Source organism: Xenopus tropicalis, chromosome 1 (genome assembly GCF_000004195.4).
Source record: "Xenopus tropicalis strain Nigerian chromosome 1, UCB_Xtro_10.0, whole genome shotgun sequence".
Lineage (NCBI taxonomy): Eukaryota > Metazoa > Chordata > Amphibia > Anura > Pipidae > Xenopus > Xenopus tropicalis.
The window spans coordinates 57,992,724-58,012,558 of NC_030677.2; the positions used below are offsets into that span (position 1 = coordinate 57,992,724).

Here is a 19,835-nt window from a genome sequence, read left to right on the forward strand (position 1 = left end):
CTTGATGCCCAGTGTAACTGGCGTGTTTTGGAAGAGGGGATGGATGATCTGTGCACTGGTGCTAAAACTAAAACTTTGTCAGGTTTTACTTCCCCTTTAACAGGAGACAACACCTAATGGATATAACTCATATGGTTATGCAGCCATTAACTTAAAATATGAGAAATCCACATTGGCCTTTGAAAGTGGCAGGGAATATCTTCAAGACAGACTTTGTATAAAGGACATGTCAACCCCAAAAATACGTTTTTGCTTAATAAAAGAAAACATAATTCCAACTTCCCAATATGAATTTATTAAAATTTTTCAGTGCTTTAAAAGATATTTGTAAATGTAATTTCTATTGAAAGCAGTTTAGTACTATTTAAACAATGTTGCAAAGGTCAGTCTCCTTCAGCAAGGCAGGTCTGTCAGTCTGCTGCCTTGTGTTTCATTGTTTCAAATGCCAGAGCCACCGGGGTAGAGAATACAAAAGGACAAACACTGCTTTGTTACAGCAATTATATATACACTTAACTTACTGTAAATACTATTAAAAATTTGTAATGAATGTATATTGCAAAGTTGTTTAGAATTTTGTTTTCTGGGTTGACTTGTCCTTTAAGGCACAGGTACAGCTGAGAGTCAGAATGACAGGTTTAGGAGGAGCTAAAGATAAAGTCAGGAGAAATGTCAGTTAAATGCTGTGACAAAGACAAAACCTGGAAACTGTCTGGAGATTTGTGAATATGGCGAGAAATCCGACAAATCTACTTCCACTTTTATTTTGTCTCAATAACACCACTTTTGTGAATTTCCGACTTAGTGTCCTTATAAGACTAAGCAAGGGGCAATGAACAGGGGTTCAATGCTCAATTTTTTTTTTGGGGGGGGCTAGATTTATATACCTTGTGGAAGAAAGAGACTTCAGGTTTCACTAGGCTGCTTTGATATTTTGAACCTCATAGTGGCTCTACTTAGGGGACCATTCATTAAACCACAAATTTTCGCTGACTAAAAGAACGATTGGAAAAAATTCGGAGTGACCACGATAATTTCTGATGTGCGAAAATTGTGTGAAAATTCTTTTCTTGGTTGTACGAAAATGTTGTGGTTGTGATCCAAAAGTCACAAAATGTTAGTATCCGAACGATCAGAAACGGCGCAAAAACCTTTCTGGCTTTGAAACTTCAATGCATGATTTTGGAAGCCTTCCATAGGACTCAATGGCACTGTACAGATCCAATCTGGCGAAAGCTTGAATGACTTCCGAAATGATCGTGGTCATTACAAAAAGTTGTAAAAATTAGAAATAACGTGTTTTTCTGAAAAAAAAAAAAAATGTGCTTTAATGAATGGGCCCCTTTATGTTAGTAATGTTAGACTGCAGCTGTTTAGTTTTGCACATACCTCTGCTTCTACCACCAAAAGAGAGGCATGTTCTTACCTTTGCTTGTTATAGCAATCTGCCCTGGATTTGTGCCTTATTAGATGCTAGTAAGAAGAAGAAGAAGGTCATTCTTTCTCTGGAAAACTCCAGTTTTCCACCCTCAGTGTTACAGTCTAAAAATAGCCACAGACACATAGAAAGCCACAATAATCATGACCAGCAACAATAGCTGGCATACTATATTACTATATTAAGCATTTTCACTGCAAGTGTATTCTATAATATTCACTTGGGTTATCTATGCTGTCCTAGAACACAAGTCATACTCTTAAGCACTTTATTCCTGCCAGATTTGTTTGATTTGCTACTATTAATACTTATGTGTAGGCCAAGTCACAACGCAGTTGCCCAGCTCATGAATCCTGATTATTTGACCATACTGCCTTGTATAACTTTGCTTTGGTGTTCCTAGGAGGCCACAAAGTGAGGCTTTTCATTTGGGTTGGCGTTTTATGTAAGCTCTAAAAACATTTCAGTGTTTGCGCTGAGATTTCTTTTCCCTATTTGTTCGGTTCAGCTAGGTTTGCTATAAAGCATATTCTTTTTGAACTCTGTTCTCTTGTCTTTTTTAACACCTCTACAAAGAACATTCCTTCTTGGCAAGCATATAGACAAGGCTCTTAGGAAAAAGTTGCTGTTTGGCAACTTTTCAAGTGATATCGATTTGCCACCTACAATGTAAAACATTTGTTGTACATTCAAGTTGTTTGCTTTTCAGTTTGCATAAATTACAAATGCATATCCTATGGTGTGATCTTTTTTTTAACCAATGTTTGATCTTTCATCAGGAGGTAATAAAAAACTGGAAGGGGAAGCAGCTTACCGTTTGGGACTGGCCCATATTTCATCTGGGAATCCACAGACAGCAATAACAGTAAGCATATTAGTGTGTTAATATTCATATTCAGGGGTTGAATATATACAGTATGTATGTGGGGGCATGATTCACCTGTCAGGAAGGAATTTTAATAGGTCAAAGCTTACACATTTTGTAGGCTACCATTTTTTTATTTTTAGGCCTAAGGAACACATAGCGATATGAGATGTTTTGTGTCCAGTTTTTTTCATGCTCCATCAAAAGGATAAAGTGACCCTATATCCACTGCTGCAGGCTCCAATTACGTTGCATAAATAGAAAATACTTACTGCCTTTTTCACAGAATACACAATGAAAAGCAGTCATTATTAGGGGGCATTTACTTACCAGGTGCAGAATGCAAAGTGCAGTTTTCACATGCAAAACAATATAGTTTTTTCACCCTTAATGCAACCTGGGAATGCACTGTGGTCAGTATGTCAAAATGAGCGCAATGGGGTGAGCTGGACCCAACCTACCAACACATTCTGGGTGGCAGCAGCTCCAGTGTACCCCAGCTTAGATAGGTGCACTTGTGCATGATTCATCAGAAGAGGCTGGTCAGATAAAAAGGCACACTTCTAAGCAAGGAGCGTACTTGGATTCTTGGAAGTACTTTTAATGTATGGCATCTTTACACACAACATGAGTACTCACTAGCACCTAAACAGGACAGATGGAGATTTAGTCAGATGGCTAAAAATAGCTTTCCTTTAAGCTAAAATCAGACAGATTTATCAAAGTACAAGTTTGAATCCCGAAATGGGAAAAATTTGGATTAAATACGATAATTTCTGATTTCACGAAAATGCTTATTAAAAAATCATAATGGCATTCTGAAAGTCACGAAATTTTCATATCTGAACAATCGTAAAGGGCGGGAAAACCTTTCTGACTTTGATCCTTCTGTGCATGATTTTGGAAGCCTCCTATAGGCCTCAATGGCACTCTGCAGCTCCAACCTGGCCCAAGGAAAGTCTCCCATAGGGCTCAATGGCACTCTGCAGCTCCAACCTGGCCCAAGGAAAGTCTCCCATAGGGCTCAATGGCACTCTGCAGCTCCAACCTGGCCCAAGGAAAGTCTCCCATAGGGCTCAATGGCACTCTGCAGCTCCAACCTGGCCCAAGGAAAGTGTCCCATAGGGCTCAATGGCACTCTGCAGCTCCAACCTGGCCCAAGGAAAGTCTCCCATAGGGCTCAATGGCACTCTGCAGCTCCAACCTGGCCCAAGGAAAGTCTCCCATAGGGCTCAATGGCACTCTGCAGCTCCAACCTGGCCCAAGGAAAGTCTCCCATAGGGCTCAATGGCACTCTGCAGCTCCAACCTGGCCCAAGGAAAGTCTCCCATAGGGCTCAATGGCACTCTGCAGCTCCAACCCGGCCCAAGGAAAGTCTCCCATAGGGCTCAATGGCACTCTGCAGCTCCAACCTGGCCCAAGGAAAGTCTCCCATAGGGCTCAATGGCACTCTGCAGCTCCAACCTGGCCCAAGGAAAGTCACGATACCGAAGCTTGAATGAATCCAAAACTTTCGTACTTGTTGTGACGAATACGATTTTGTTGGAAAAATTGTCCCGCTTTTTGTTGCAAAGTACGAAAAAGTCGCAAAAAATAAGCACAGTATGGAAACATAGAAAAAATACTCATTTTTTGTGTTCAGAAACAATTGTACTTTGATCAATGTGCCGCTATGTTTGCACCTGCCCCCACTCTTAGTGCTTACAAATGCAGGTTTGTGCTGCCACAATGGATACTGCATTTCCTGTGTTTAGCTCTGTATTTATGAGGTGTGCTATTGGAATGGTACGTAGGTGTCCTCTATCCCTCCCCATAACTTGGGCATTCTCAAGTTAATGCTTAACTAAGGGACTGGTAGTATGTGCATGACTAAGCAGGGCCCTGCACCTGCTATCTGTAATGTGGCTTGTCTACTAACTGGATTCTGCACAAGATGCAAGGAAAAGGCTACATTCCAATGGCTATGTAATTGAGTAGTAATTAGTTGCACCCCCTTAGTGCTCTTCCACTTGCAGCAGGGGATTTAGTAAATTACTCCATCATAGCTATTTCTAGACACTTATATTAAAGGGGGCAGGTGTCAGAATAAAAGTGTTTATAACTGAAAATATTCTGTAGCATTATGTAATATAGGGTAGTTTTGGTGGGAAAAAGATTCAGCTTGCTTCTTAAAAATTAGCGATCCTTACTTGTGTTACATCAGGGATTATAGCTTTACACCTAGGACCAATTATTATTTGTATGAAATGCTTGTTCGCTAGGATGTTTCCTGTCAATAAGATGAACAGAGTCATTGCTTAGGCAGACTAAACAAACTGTTGAATTTTGAAACCTGGGGAAGAAGTCCATGGAAGGTTTATTTCCAACACTGAAACAATTTTTTTAACAGGTATAATTTCAACATTGAAGCTATTTTTTAAAAATGGGTTCACATAATTTTCAAAGTAATAAAGTTATTTTTGTGAGTAAACATAATCACCTTTTCAAGATTTTTTCTGAAATCGAACATGTTTAAAAAAAAAAAAAAAACTTGAATCTGAAATCAGCCTCTAAGCAATCTCTGCTCACTCAAGCGTAAAATTAAAGTGCTTTCTTTTCATCGCTTTCCACTATTAAGTGCAACACAAATACAAAACAGGTAGGTTTTATAATTTCTATGGCATTGCTTGATAAAGGTACATTTTTTCTGTAGAATATTAAATATTTATTAATGTGCTATTTGATATATAATACATTTATGACAAGTTGGTTTTATTTACACTCGCCATTGCCTCTTCATATAATCTCATTCAAAATTTCTCATTACCCTTAACCCTTTTACTGCCAGCCATTTTGGTCAAAGCGGAACTTGTATTGCCAGACAGTTTTTGAACATTTTGCACTGTTTCACTTTAGGGGCCTTTCCTCGGGGGGACTTTTAGTTTACCAAGGAAAACAATATATCGTTTTTTTCAGAACAACCTAAGCTTTCAAAATATGGTAGAATTTTTGTGTAATTCCAATTCTGTAACAAGATATAGGCTTCTAAATGTCTAAAAATGCAAAAAAAATCAAATTTTCCATAATATAATCACACATACTAGAAACAAAAATTATTTTATGCACGAATATACAACTGATTTGGAAAGTCCCATGTCTCCTGAACGTGCCAATACCAAATATATATAGTTTTATGGAGATTTCTCACTTGTATAGGTCAAAAACTCCCAGCAGTACACTACCAAATTCCCAAAGCACTGCTCCAAAAAAACTGCATACTTTGGATTTCAAGGCCAAAATTCCACTAACAGAAGGTTTATCCCAGAAAATTGTACATTTTTGGAAAGAACTGATTCTGGGGAATACAGAATAGGCACAACTGTCTGTCTACTCCAAACTATCAAGTCGCAATGCTTTCCTAAAGTTATTGGTTTTTATCAAAATTTGTGATTTTTTTTAAAAATCGCTTCAAAGCTTCTAGTCTATAGTATCTTATCTCCTACAGGTCATAAAGTAACCAAATAAAACACCCTAAATATGAATGCCTGGGGTCCACTGAACAGTTTGATGCCCAATATGTATAGGTTTACCTAAGTATGTGGCATGTAGGGGCCCCAATGTGAACATACCCCATATGAACTGTCATTTCTGTCATTTCAGCTTCTGCAAAATCAACACATTTACATCATTATATGTGGGATGAAGCTAGTAAAAAGTACGCTCACCCCAGAAAGTCATATATTTTTGGAAAGTACACATTCCCCCGAATCTAAAATGGGTACCCATGTCTTTCTACTCCAAAGTACCAAGCCGCACAGCTTTTCTAAAGTTAGCAATTTTGATGACATTTCCAAAAATCCCCTCAAAGCTTCCACTTTGAAGCATCTTATCTCCCACATAGCATTAGGTACCAAGATAAAACACCCTGAATTTGAACGCCAGGGGTCCACTGAACAGTTTGATGCCCAATATGTATAGGTTTACCTAAGTATGTGGCATGTAGGGGCCCCAATGTGAACATACCCCCATATGAACTGTCATTTCTGTCATTTCAGCTCCTGCAAAATCAACACATTTACATTATTATATGTGGGATAAAGCTACAAAAAAGTACGCTCACCCCAGAAAGTCATATATTTTTGGAAAGTACACATTCCCCCGAATCTAAAATGGGTACCCATGTCTTTCTACTCCAAAGTACCAAGCCGCACAGCTTTTCTAAAGTTAGCAATTTTGATGACATTTCCAAAAATCCCCTCAAAGCTTCCATTTTGAAGCATCTTATCTCCCACATAGCATTAGGTACCAAGATAAAACACCCTGAATTTGAACACCAGGGGTCCACTGAACAGTTTGATGCCCAATATGTATAGGTTTACCCAAGTATGTGGCATGTAGGGGCCCGAATGTGAACATACCCCCATATATACTGTCATTTCTGTCATTTCAGCTTCTGCAAAATCAACACATTTACATCATTATATGTGGGATAAAGCTAGTAAAAAGGATGCTCACCCCAGAAAGTCATATATTTTTGGAAAGTACACATTCCCCCGAATCTAAAATGGGTACCTATGTCTTTCTACTCCAAAGTACCAAGCCGCACAGCTTTTCTAAAGTTAGCAATTTTGATGACATTTCCAAAAATCCCCTCAAAGCTTCCACTTTGAAGCATCTTATCTCCCACATAGCATTAGGTACCAAGATAAAACACCCTGAATTTGAACGCCAGGGGTCCACTGAACAGTTTGATGCCCAATATGTATAGGTTTACCTAAGTATGTGGCATGTAGGGGCCCCAATGTGAACATACCCCCATATGAACTGTCATTTCTGTCATTTCAGCTCCTGCAAAATCAACACATTTACATAATTATATGTGGGATAAAGCTACAAAAAAGTACGCTCACCCCAGAAAGTCATATATTTTTGGAAAGTACACATTCCCCCGAATCTAAAATGGGTACCCATGTCTTTCTACTCCAAAGTACCAAGCCGCACAGCTTTTCTAAAGTTAGCAATTTTGATGACATTTCCAAAAATCCCCTCAAAGCTTCCACTTTGAAGCATCTTATCTCCCACATAGCATTAGGTACCAAGATAAAACACCCTGAATTTGAACACCAGGGGTCCACTGAACAGTTTGATGCCCAATATGTATAGGTTTACCCAAGTATGTGGCATGTAGGGGCCCGAATGTGAACATACCCCCATATATACTGTCATTTCTGTCATTTCAGCTCCTGCAAAATCAACACATTTACATCATTATATGTGAGATAAAGCTACAAAAAAGTACGCTCACCCCAGAAAGCCATATATTTTTGGAAAGTACACATTCCCCCGAATCTAAAATGGGTACCCATGTCTTTCTACTCCAAAGTACCAAGCCGCACAGCTTTTCTAAAGTTAGCAATTTTGATGACATTTCCAAAAATCCCCTCAAAGCTTCCATTTTGAAGCATCTTATCTCCCACATAGCATTAGGTACCAAGATAAAACACCCTGAATTTGAACACCAGGGGTCCACTGAACAGTTTGATGCCCAATATGTATAGGTTTACCCAAGTATGTGGCATGTAGGGGCCCGAATGTGAACATACCCCCATATATACTGTCATTTCTGTCATTTCAGCTCCTGCAAAATCAACACATTTACATCATTATATGTGAGATAAAGCTACAAAAAAGTACGCTCACCCCAGAAAGCCATATATTTTTGGAAAGTACACATTCCCCCGAATCTAAAATGGGTACCCATGTCTTTCTACTCCAAAGTACCAAGCCGCACAGCTTTTCTAAAGTTAGCAATTTTGATGACATTTCCAAAAATCCCCTCAAAGCTTCCATTTTGAAGCATCTTATCTCCCACATAGCATTAGGTACCAAGATAAAACACCCTGAATTTGAACGCCAGGGGTCCACTGAACAGTTTGATGCCCAATATGTATAGGTTTACCTAAGTATGTGGCATGTAGGGGCCCCAATGTGAACATACCCCCATATATACTGTCATTTCTGTCATTTCAGCTCATGCAAAATCAACACATTTACATCATTATATGTGGGATAAAGCTACAAAAAAGTACGCTCACCCCAGAAAGTCATATATTTTTGGAAAGTACACATTCCCCCGAATCTAAAATGGGTACCCATGTCTTTCTACTCCAAAGTACCAAGCCGCACAGCTTTTCTAAAGTTAGCAATTTTGATGACATTTCCAAAAATCCCCTCAAAGCTTCCACTTTGCAGCATCTTATCTCCCACATAGTGTTAGGTACCAAGATAAAACACCCTAAATATGAACGCCAGGGGTCCACTGAACAGTTTGATGCCCAATATGTATAGGTTTACCTAAGTATGTGGCATGTAGGGGCCCCAATGGGAACATACCCCCATATGATCTATCATTTCAGCTCCTGCAAAATCAACACATTTACATCCTTTATGTGGGATAATGCTACAAAAAAAGTACATTCACCCCAGAAAGCCATATATTTTTGGAAAATACACATCCCCCCGAATCTATAATGGGTAAATATTTCTTATTGCTACAAAGTACCAAGCTGTAAAGCTTTCCTAAGTTTGCAGATTTATATGACATTTTCGAAAATCGCATAAAAATGTTGCAATTTGCCGCATTTATCTCTCACAATTTCTTGATAAAGATCAGATAAAGACAAATCACCCCAAAAAGGAACACCAGAGGTCTACTGAACAGTTTGATGCCCAATATGCATAGATATACCAAAGTCTGCGGTATGTACTGAACCCTAAATGAAAATAGCGCATAAGGATTTCTCGCCTGCCAGCTCAGCTTTTGCACACAGAGCCCCCTGTCAGTGTATTATGTGCCAAAACTTCCCCTAACTATACAGAGACCCCCACAAAACCATATATTTTTGGAAAGTACACATTCTGACAAATCCAACAAAGGTAAAGAGTCCTTTCTACACCAAAGTACCAAGCCGCAAAGCTTTCCTAAAGTTATCGGTTTTTATGACATTTCAGAAAATCGCCTAAAAATGTTGCAATTTGCCGCATTTATCTCACACAATTTCTTGCGTACAAAGGCAAGTCACCCCAAATAGGAACACCAGAGGCCTACTGAACAGTTTGATGCCCAATATGCATAGATATACCAAAGTCTGCGGTATGTACTGAACCCTAAATGAAAATAGCGCATAAGGATTTCTCGCCTGCCAGCTCAGCTTTTGCACACAGAGCCCCCTGTCAGTGTATTATGTGCCAAAACTTCCCCTAACTATACAGAGACCCCCACAAAACCATATATTTTTGGAAAGTACACATTCTGACAAATCCAACAAAGGTAAAGAGTCCTTTCTACACCAAAGTACCAAGCCGCAAAGCTTTCCTAAAGTTATCGGTTTTTATGACATTTCAGAAAATCGCCTAAAAATGTTGCAATTTGCCGCATTTATCTCACACAATTTCTTGCGTACAAAGGCAAGTCACCCCAAATAGGAACACCAGAGGCCTACTGAACAGTTTGATGCCCAATATGCATAGATATACCAAAGTCTGCGGTATGTACTGAACCCTAAATGAAAATAGCGCATAAGGATTTCTCGCCTGCCAGCTCAGCTTTTGCACACAGAGCCCCCTGTCAGTGTATTATGTGCCAAAACTTCCCCTAACTATACAGATCCCCCACAAAACCATATATTTTTGGAAAGTACACATTCTGACAAATCCAACAAGGGTAAAGAGTCCTTTCTACACCAAAGTACCAATCTGCAGAGCTTTCCTAAAGTTATTGGTTTTTATGACATTTCAGAAAATTGCCTAAAAATGTTGCAATTTGTCACATTTATCTCACACAATTTCTTGCGTACAAAGGCAAATCACCCCCAATAGGAACACCAGAGGCCTACCGAACAGTTTGATGCCCAATATGCATAGATATACCAAAGTCTGCGGTATGTACTGAACCCTAAATGAAAATAGCGCATAAGGATTTCTTGCCTGCCAGCTCAGCTTTTGCACACAGAGCCCCCTGTCCGTGTATTATGTGCCAAAACTTCCCCTAACTATACAGATCCCCCACAAAACCATATATTTTTGGAAAGTACACATTCTGACAAATCCAACAAGGGTAAAGAGTCCTTTCTACACCAAAGTACCAATCTGCAGAGCTTTCCTAAAGTTATTGGTTTTTATGACATTTCAGAAAATTGCCTAAAAATGTTGCAATTTGCCGCATTTATCTCACACAATTTCTTGCGTACAAAGGCAAGTCACCCCAAATAGGAACACCAGAGGCCTACTGAACAGTTTGATGCCCAATATGCATAGATATACCAAAGTCTGCGGTATGTACTGAACCCTAAATGAAAATAGCGCATAAGGATTTCTCGCCTGCCAGCTCAGCTTTTGCACACAGAGCCCCCTGTCAGTGTATTATGTGCCAAAACTTCCCCTAACTATACAGATCCCCCACAAAACCATATATTTTTGGAAAGTACACATTCTGACAAATCCAACAAGGGTAAAGAGTCCTTTCTACACCAAAGTACCAATCTGCAGAGCTTTCCTAAAGTTATTGGTTTTTATGACATTTCAGAAAATTGCCTAAAAATGTTGCAATTTGTCACATTTATCTCACACAATTTCTTGCGTACAAAGGCAAATCACCCCCAATAGGAACACCAGAGGCCTACCGAACAGTTTGATGCCCAATATGCATAGATATACCAAAGTCTGCGGTATGTACTGAACCCTAAATGAAAATAGCGCATAAGGATTTCTTGCCTGCCAGCTCAGCTTTTGCACACAGAGCCCCCTGTCCGTGTATTATGTGCCAAAACTTCCCCTAACTATACAGATCCCCCACAAAACCATATATTTTTGGAAAGTACACATTCTGACAAATCCAACAAGGGTAAAGAGTCCTTTCTACACCAAAGTACCAATCTGCAGAGCTTTCCTAAAGTTATTGGTTTTTATGACATTTCAGAAAATTGCCTAAAAATGTTGCAATTTGTCGCATTTATCTCACACAATTTCTTGCGTACAAAGGCAAGTCACCCCAAATAGGAACACCAGAGGCCTACTGAACAGTTTGATGCCCAATATGCATAGATATACCAAAGTCTGCAGTATGTACTGAACCCTAAATGAAAATAGCGCATAAGGATTTCTCGCCTGCCAGCTCAGCTTTTGCACACAGAGCCCCCTGTCAGTGTATTATGTGCCAAAACTTCCCCTAACTATACAGAGACCCCCACAAAACCATATATTTTTGGAAAGTACACATTCTGACAAATCCAACAAGGGTAAAGAGTCCTTTCTACACCAAAGTACCAAGCCGCAAAGCTTTCCTAAAGTTATCGGTTTTTATGAGATTTCAGAAAATCGCCTAAAAATGTTGCAATTTGCCGCATTTATCTCACACAATTTCTTGCGTACAAAGGCAAGTCACCCCAAATAGGAACACCAGAGGTCTACTGAACAGATTGATGCCCAATATGCATAGATATACCAAAGTCTGCGGTATGTACTGAACCCAAAATGAAAATAGCGCATAAGGATTTCTCGCCTGCCAGCTCAGCTTTTGCACACAGAGCCCCCTGTCAGTGTATTATGTGCAGTAACCCCCCCTAACTATACAGTGACCCCCAGAAAACCATATATTTTTGGAAAGTACACATTCTGATGAATTCAAAATAGGTAAAGTTATTTTTGTACACCAAAGTTACACCTGGCAAAGCTACGCTAAAAACAGATCAGGAACACTTATATAGGGATAAAATGTGATAAAACCACAAAAATTGTGCAAATCAGTGAAACAACAAAATAAGTTACATGACAGTGTAATTAGTGGCCAGAATATCTGATCCAATAGTTACGCTGTCAAAATAAACAGTTTTTAGGTAAAAGAAAATAAAAACAAAGTGGTAAAATGAAAAAAAAAAAAAAAAAAAAGCAAAACAAAAAAAACCCAAAGTGTTTGTGTATACATGTGTGTACATGTGTAAAAGTTGTGTGATAGTGTGTAAGTGTGTATATGAGTGTAAATAAGTGTATAAAAGTGTGAAAAATGAAAAAAAAAAAAATAAAAAATAAAAAAATGCTAAAATGTGTGCTGTAAGTGTGTGTAAATGTATGTAAATGTGTGTATAAGTGTGTAAAAGTGTGTAAATGCAATAAAAAAAAAAAGTCCTTACCTGTTCCTGAAGACCGATCGCCTCCTTCCTCATTTGGGCCGGCGCTGGGGGAGAGGGAGGAAGCAGGAAGCAGCAGATGCGATGCGATCGCATCTGCTGCTTCCTGGAGGGTCCTGCGAGCGATCGGCTCGCAGGACCCTGATGACAGCCCCCCTGGCACATTGCCCAGGGGGGCTGTCATTGTTAGAAGCCCTCTGCAGCGGCGGCACATGCCGCCGCTGCAGAGGGCAGCGCTTAAACGCCAACGACGTATGAGACACGTCGTTGGCGTTTAAGCCCTTTTACTGCCATCACGTATGCCATACGTGCTTGGCAGTAAAAGAGTTAATCGGACTTCCCTGCTATTATTTAGCTTTCAGCTGTTCTGTAGGGATGCTGTAGTCTCATTTAGCCAACCTCTTCATCTACTCTTTCTTCATAAAACTCTACATCTGCTAAAGTTCATATGTAATGTTGCATATCTTGCTTTCCTGACTACCTATCTTACCCAAACCCACACTTTGGGGTATATTTATTATACAGATATAGGACCTGTTATCCAGAATGCTCGGGACCAAGGGTATTTCGGATAAGGGGTCTTTCCATAATTTGGATCTTCATTAAGTTGACTAAAAAAACAATAAATCATTAATTAAACCCAATAGGATTGTTTTGCATCCAATAAGGATTAATTATATCTTAGTTGAAATCAATTACAAGGTACTGTTTTATTTTTACAGAGAAAAAGGAAATCAATTAAAAAAATCTGAATTATTTCATTAAAATGGAGTCTATGGGAGACAGGTTTTCCATAATTTGGAGCTTCCTGGGTAATGGGTTTCCAGATAACGGATCCCATACCTGTAGTGTGTAGGCCAACATCACTGGTAATGTTGCCTATAGCAACCAGTCAACAATTAGATTTAAATGGTCACCTATTCCTTCACATAAAACAGAGATTCTGGAAAAAGGATCCCATACATGAAATACATATACATACTTGTATTTCGGTTTTATGCTACATATTAAGTGTTTAGCAGGCCATTAAAAACATTAGTTGTAATAGGTTAATGAGAACTGAGAGCACAGTACCTTTGTATTACAGTTTTGATCTGTAATGCCATTATTCATCTAAGTTTTATTATTTTGCTCAGAAAAGGTCTGCAAACTGTTTATCTTTGTATTCAGAAACTTTTCTAATGCATCTTTGTATTGAAGGGTTCTAACATCCATGAAGGGCTTACAGCACCATATGAGAATCAGATATATATAATGGTTTCAGACAGATGTGTTCAGTTGGAAAGAAACACAAACATTCTCAATATGTTTTGAACCAGAAAAATAAAAAGAGCTGCAGCAAATAGCTCTCTGTATGTCTACTTTATTTTCTTTTATTTTCTGGAAAAAAATACAATAATATAATGATAGGATATGTTACAAAAGCCATAGAATTAGAAGTTACTATATTTACTGTAATGTACAGTTAATGGATCCGTTATCAAGAAAGTTCAGAATTACGTAAAGGCCATCTCCTATTATAAGCAAATAATTCTGATTTTTAAAAATCATTTCCTTTTTCTCTGTAGTAATAAAACAGTATTTGTGAGATATAAATAATCCTTTTTGGAGGCAGAACAAACCACTGGTTTTATTTAACATGTAAATGATTTTTCAGCAGACTTAAGGTATGAAAATCCATATTGTAGAAAGATTCCTTATGTGGAAAACTTCAGATCCTTAGCATCTTAATTAATTCAATGCATCTTAATTAATTAATTCTGTAGTGGCATATTTTAAATTATACAGATGTGGAATCTCTTATATGGAAACCTGTTATCCAAAAAGGGCTGAATTTTGGGAAGGCCGTTTGCCATAGAGTCCATTTTAAATAAATAATTCAGAAATAATTTTTCAGAACAAAATTTTCTTTGTCTTTGTAATGATAAAACAGTACTGTGTACTTGATCCTAAGCTGCATCAATCCATATTGTAGCAAAACAATCCTACTGTTTTCATTTAATATTTTTAATGATATTTTGTGGTGATCCAAATTACAAAAGGACCCTCTATCTGGAAAACCCCAGGTCCAAAGCATTCTAGATAACAGGTTCTAAACCTGTACCAGTATTACTGTCCTATTCCTTTTTCTGTCAAAGTGGATAGACCATCATGGAGCAATCCAATCATTCGGTTTCATTAGAAGGCACAAATGTTAATAACATATAAGCTGAGAATGTCTTTCTGAACTGCATGACAGGCATCATGATGGTTTCATATTAGAGACAGAGAATCTGGTTTCCTTACAATTAATCTAGTTTTCTTACATGCTCTCAGGATGGTGTCTATGACATACTTTGCTTGCATGTTAAACTATAGCAGATTTTAAGCAGGTTAATCTTACATATGTAAAAATACGTTTTAAATGTTGTCCTATTTTTAAAATACATTGGTTTATTGCATATGTACACACTACAGCGCAATAATCTACTCTCACATACCTAATGAAAGAAGAGGTGAGTCCAACTCTCCTATCCAGTGTGTCAGGGCCACGTGGCCTTTTTACCTGGAAGTTAAGGCTTAGGAGGAAGATGGAATTAACATCAGTATCAGTGCAGTAGTGTGGAATCCAAGGGGTTATGGGCACTAGATGCTACCAACTTGGAAAAGATGACCATGGGGACTGTAGCAGTAAGGAATTCTCATATAAAATGAAAGCCTAATTTTCTATAAAATGTAAGCATTTATTTAAAGGAGCTAACTTGTACGTTATTGTAGAAAAATAAATGAAAATGAAGCCAAGTAAAAAAAATCATTTTGACCATATCATATTGATATGGATAACAACTGCTATAAAAAGAATGATTTCTAAATATTTTTGTAATTAAACATATATATAATGCAAGGACAGTTTGATAAAATAATTTGCTTAAAATGAGGTTCTGAACCACTCTGAATATATTCACAATGCTAGATTCCTAATGAAAATATGCACTTTTGATTTCCATTTAGAGATCTGTGCACAGATGCATGGGAAGATGAAAACAATTCTGCACCTCCCATGAGAGTGCTAGTTATCATTACTCTTAACAATACCGCTCAGACTTGGTTTGTTTCATGGTAATATGCTGTTTATCACCAGCCTTTGTGACATGCTAAAAGGTCCTGCCACACAGCCAGAGACTTATGGGATGTAAACTCAGGGGTCTCAGCAGTGGTTTTCCTGCCTCACATTAGAGTTTTCATCTTTTCTATTCTTTTGTGCTCAAGCCTACCTCAGGCAGTTTCCTTCTAGGGGAATCCAAAGGGAGCAGCTGGTGTGAAAGATTTCATTTCCTCCTGCGGTTGCTCATTTCTGCCGCTTCCCCTGCCCTGTGTACTCCCTTAGACGCATGCCTTTATGCTTATGAACTTTTTACTGGGACACACCAAGATATGTCTTTCTATATAATTATTAATTTGCTTTATATTTAATATATTTTGCTAGTGTGAGAATTACAATGCTAAGTGCGGGTGCATTATTACAAACATAATACATTTTTGTGTGATAGTCATGCATACCTCCAGCAGTGCAGTCTTGGCTTACTAAGGATTTCACCTTTTATTTGCATTTAGTAATAATCTATTAAAGAGAAAATATATTTATACATCAAGTATCACTTCTGTGTATGTTATGTCTCCTGTACATAGGAATGAAAATTGTATCTGCTATTTATTGTTCTTATGTGTTTTTGTATATGGAAACTGTTTTGGGTTTTTTTGGTTTTTTTTTTTTACAGTATACCCTTTATACGGATATTGGGGAATAGTGTTCACACTTTATAATAAAGATATATATAAAAGGGCTACTGAAGCTCTAGGGGCTCACTGGAACTGAAGGTGGTTATGTTTATTGTGTTTGCTGATGGATTGAGAAGGAAGTGGTGCTCAGATTATTGCTTTATACAGGGGCCTTCAAAGGTCTTGTTCTTCCCCTTTTAAAAAATGTTGCGCGTGACCTCTGTATTTCTGTGATGAACACAAGAGCATTGTTTTTTTTTTGTTCCCATAGGGCATCCATGTGGATGCAGCTAATGCACTGCATGGACCCATATCAGCTAGCTACTGTTACATATCACCCATTTGATGCAGAGATGTAATACAGGCTATATACATTTTTTCAGTTTCTGCATGCAAGTTTTAAATACAATTTTTATCTGTAAAATAGCATTTTGTAAATATGACATTTGTTACATCACTGAACTGTAACATCTGAATAACTATCTAGGCACTGCTTATATTTTTATTTCACAACATGCTGTCATATAAGAGCTTACGTTATGTATGCTAATGCTCTGCATGGGCCCACATCAGCTCGCTACTTTTACTTATCACCCATTTGAGAGAGGTGCAATATAGGCAATAAACATTGTCTGATCTATAGAGGCAATATGCATTCTTTTCTGACTCTTTTTCTTCACAGGGAATAATCTAGGCACTGTACATACTTTATAACAGCGGTCATATAAGAGCATACTGTATGTTTTTGAGGCACATTTATAGAAGGAGGCAAAAAAAACACCCTGTGTGTATCAAGGTGATTAAAGGGGAAATAACCCCCCTTTTTGACACTCGATTTCACATATTGAAAGGAAGAGAAGATTTCCCTTTCCCTACATTAGACTCACAGGGGGCCATTTACTTACCCTAAGATTTTTTTTTCTGATTTAGAATTTTGCAATAAAAGCTGCAGAAAATTTAAAATGTGTCAAAAAGGCTAAAAATCTGAATCTGACAATTTGCCAACTAAAACCTGCTGAGATCATGTAGAAGTCAATGGCAGATATCCCTTCCCTTCCATGGAGGATCCTTCTTTTGCTTCAAAACTTTAGAGGTTTCAGATTTTTTACACTGTTTTTTTGTGTAACAATTCGAAAAAGTAGAAGTTATGGTGGGACAATTCAAAAAAGTCGTAGTTTCACGACTTTTCAACAACTTTATCCCCCACACAGACTTTTTCAGTTCAGACGTTTAAAGGGCACCTATCACTCATATATTGTTTCCCCCCACCAGAGGTGCTGGCTAATAAAGCCCACACTCCGGCTGGGGGAAACAATAATTTTTTATTTAAAAAAACTTCCCCTGCCAGCGCTGGGCTGCCCACATCAGGAGGGTGCTTGTGCCCAATAAAAGGATCTCCCCACTCGCTTATGCGCATGCATGGGGTTTGCATCACTCAATGAGCCTGTGAAATCAGATATGTCTATTTAAAAAAAAATAAATTTATATATATATTATAATGTATATAATACATTAATATATATATATATATATATATATATATATATATATATATATATATATAGCAAGACAATGAGCCGCACACGCAGGGACTTTTTTAGAAAACAAAAAATTTCTTTAATGAAAACGATCCAACGTTTCGAGCACCAACTGTGCTCTTCCTCAGGGACAAACCAAAAGACAGTGCAAACCTCACCCCCCATAAATACCCCACCACAACAAAAAAAAAAAGGGCGCCAAAAAAAATCGGTAACCATGGTAACCAATGTATATATATTTATTTCTGGAAGCTTAGGTATATTTTCATGCACTTTACAAAGAATTCTTTAAGAATGCTCTTATGTAGTTGAGTTTTTCATATTTTTTCTGCTGTCATTTGCTACCATATTAGAATATTAATACAATGGCTATTACACTAGTTTCATTATAATTAACTTTTACAGAAAATTGTTTAATGTCTAGTCAAAGGTTTGTAATATGCTTTGGCAATGTAAAATCTTAAACTAAGTTTTTTATACAGATTGCTTTTACACATGAAGATTTCTCATCCAAACTATTAAAGGAGAAGGAAAGGGTGTAAAGTGCGACCCCTTAAATAGAAAGGCCTTATGTCCTTGTAGCTGATCGCTACCTTTTTTTCGTGGCCTGCTGCCACTTCCTCAGAAGCTATAACACGTGTACACACACCCGCGGGGGTTAATTTTAACTTCCACTAAGGGGGGTGGGTGTCATTAGGGTATTTAAGGCACTGATGGGTGTGTGTACACGTGTTATAGCTTCTGAGGAAGTGGCAGCAGGCCACGAAACGCGTCAAGCTCATGGTGTGGTTTTTTGCAACATGTTTTTAATGGAGATATGAAATAAAGAATCTGCTTTTATGGAGAAGTGGTCCTGTCGTGCTCCATCCATCTACATTATATTTTTCTGCTTCTTCATCGCGCCTGGATCGGGGGCGCTAATGGATGTGTAAGCACGGGACCCCTCTGAGAAGTGTTGGGTTTCTGGTGAGTGCTCCCCGATTTATATGTGTTTTTATTAAACAAGTCAGAAGAAATTGTGAAGACTAATCAAAAGGTTTCTTAATATACATCATACATCTATTACAAAGTTAAGTTAAATAAAAGTTTAACTATCCCCTAAAATAAAGGAAAAAATGTAATAGAAAACATAACTGGTATAAAGTTGTTGCTTAAAGGTTCACTACTTTATTCTTTATTTTACACTTTGTAAATTATTTTTTATTATTACTGTTTTTATTTAAATATTACAAGGTGGATATATAATTATTTTCCCATTGCCAATTCTTCTAATCTTCTTCCCCAAATCTGTGGATGTGTTTTTAGCTCAGGATAGAGTTGTAGTTCGCCTAAGCTGCCACTTTCTGGCCACAACTTGCCTTGTCACCTGCTGCATACATAACAAGAAGGGCCTAACGTTCTGTCTAGTGTAATCTAGAGTTGTCAGTAGACAAATGAGAATTAAATGTTACTCTGAGGGACAATTCGTTTGATTTTATAATCTGTACAGAGAAATTCCATAAAACCAGAATGGGCATGCCACATTACATGTACATTTACTAGCATAATTCCTTTTATTACATTTAAAGCTATAGCATTCCTTTAAAACCACTTGGGCTTTGTTCTCCTAATAATGTTGTGATGCACACAGTGTCATTACTATTTAGCTACAGAAGTAATACTGACTTGTATGTATTTAGTTTTATTCTAAGTTCTATGACGTGTGCACTCTTTTTGGCAATGTGTGTTCATTTTTAACCAACTTTGAACTAGTTTTATCCAACTTTAGCCCGTTATTTTTTTACCTTAGAACTAGTTTTAACCAACTTTGGTCTGGTCTTTGACCTCTTTTTACTTTTGCAAACAGAAATGAAACAGAAGTGTTCTTCATTATAACCAGCTTTGAACTAGAACATGCTTAAACCAACTTATGCCATACAGAATCTCAGAATGCATGGTATAGGCCATGGTATTAGAATAAAATTAAAAAGTTACTGCAGTGATGTGAGCAACAGTATTGGGAACATCATGCATCACATACCAACAAATGTAAGTGAAGTGTTGTGCATGGGTAGTAGCAGAAAGTAAGTTAT

General features: G+C 37.8%; 1 protein-coding gene across 2 annotated transcripts in view; it reads left to right on the plus strand.

The window, feature by feature from the left end:
• The window catches only part of ttc29 (tetratricopeptide repeat domain 29), a 149,862-nt gene that overhangs the window by 58,438 nt on the left and 71,589 nt on the right, over positions 1–19,835 (plus strand). For both annotated transcript variants that reach the window (XM_002938930.5, XM_031895505.1), the window contains exon 7: positions 2,218–2,303. In XM_002938930.5, coding sequence (XP_002938976.1) covers positions 2,218–2,303 — 86 coding nt within the window. The remainder of the gene's footprint in view (positions 1–2,217; positions 2,304–19,835) is intronic.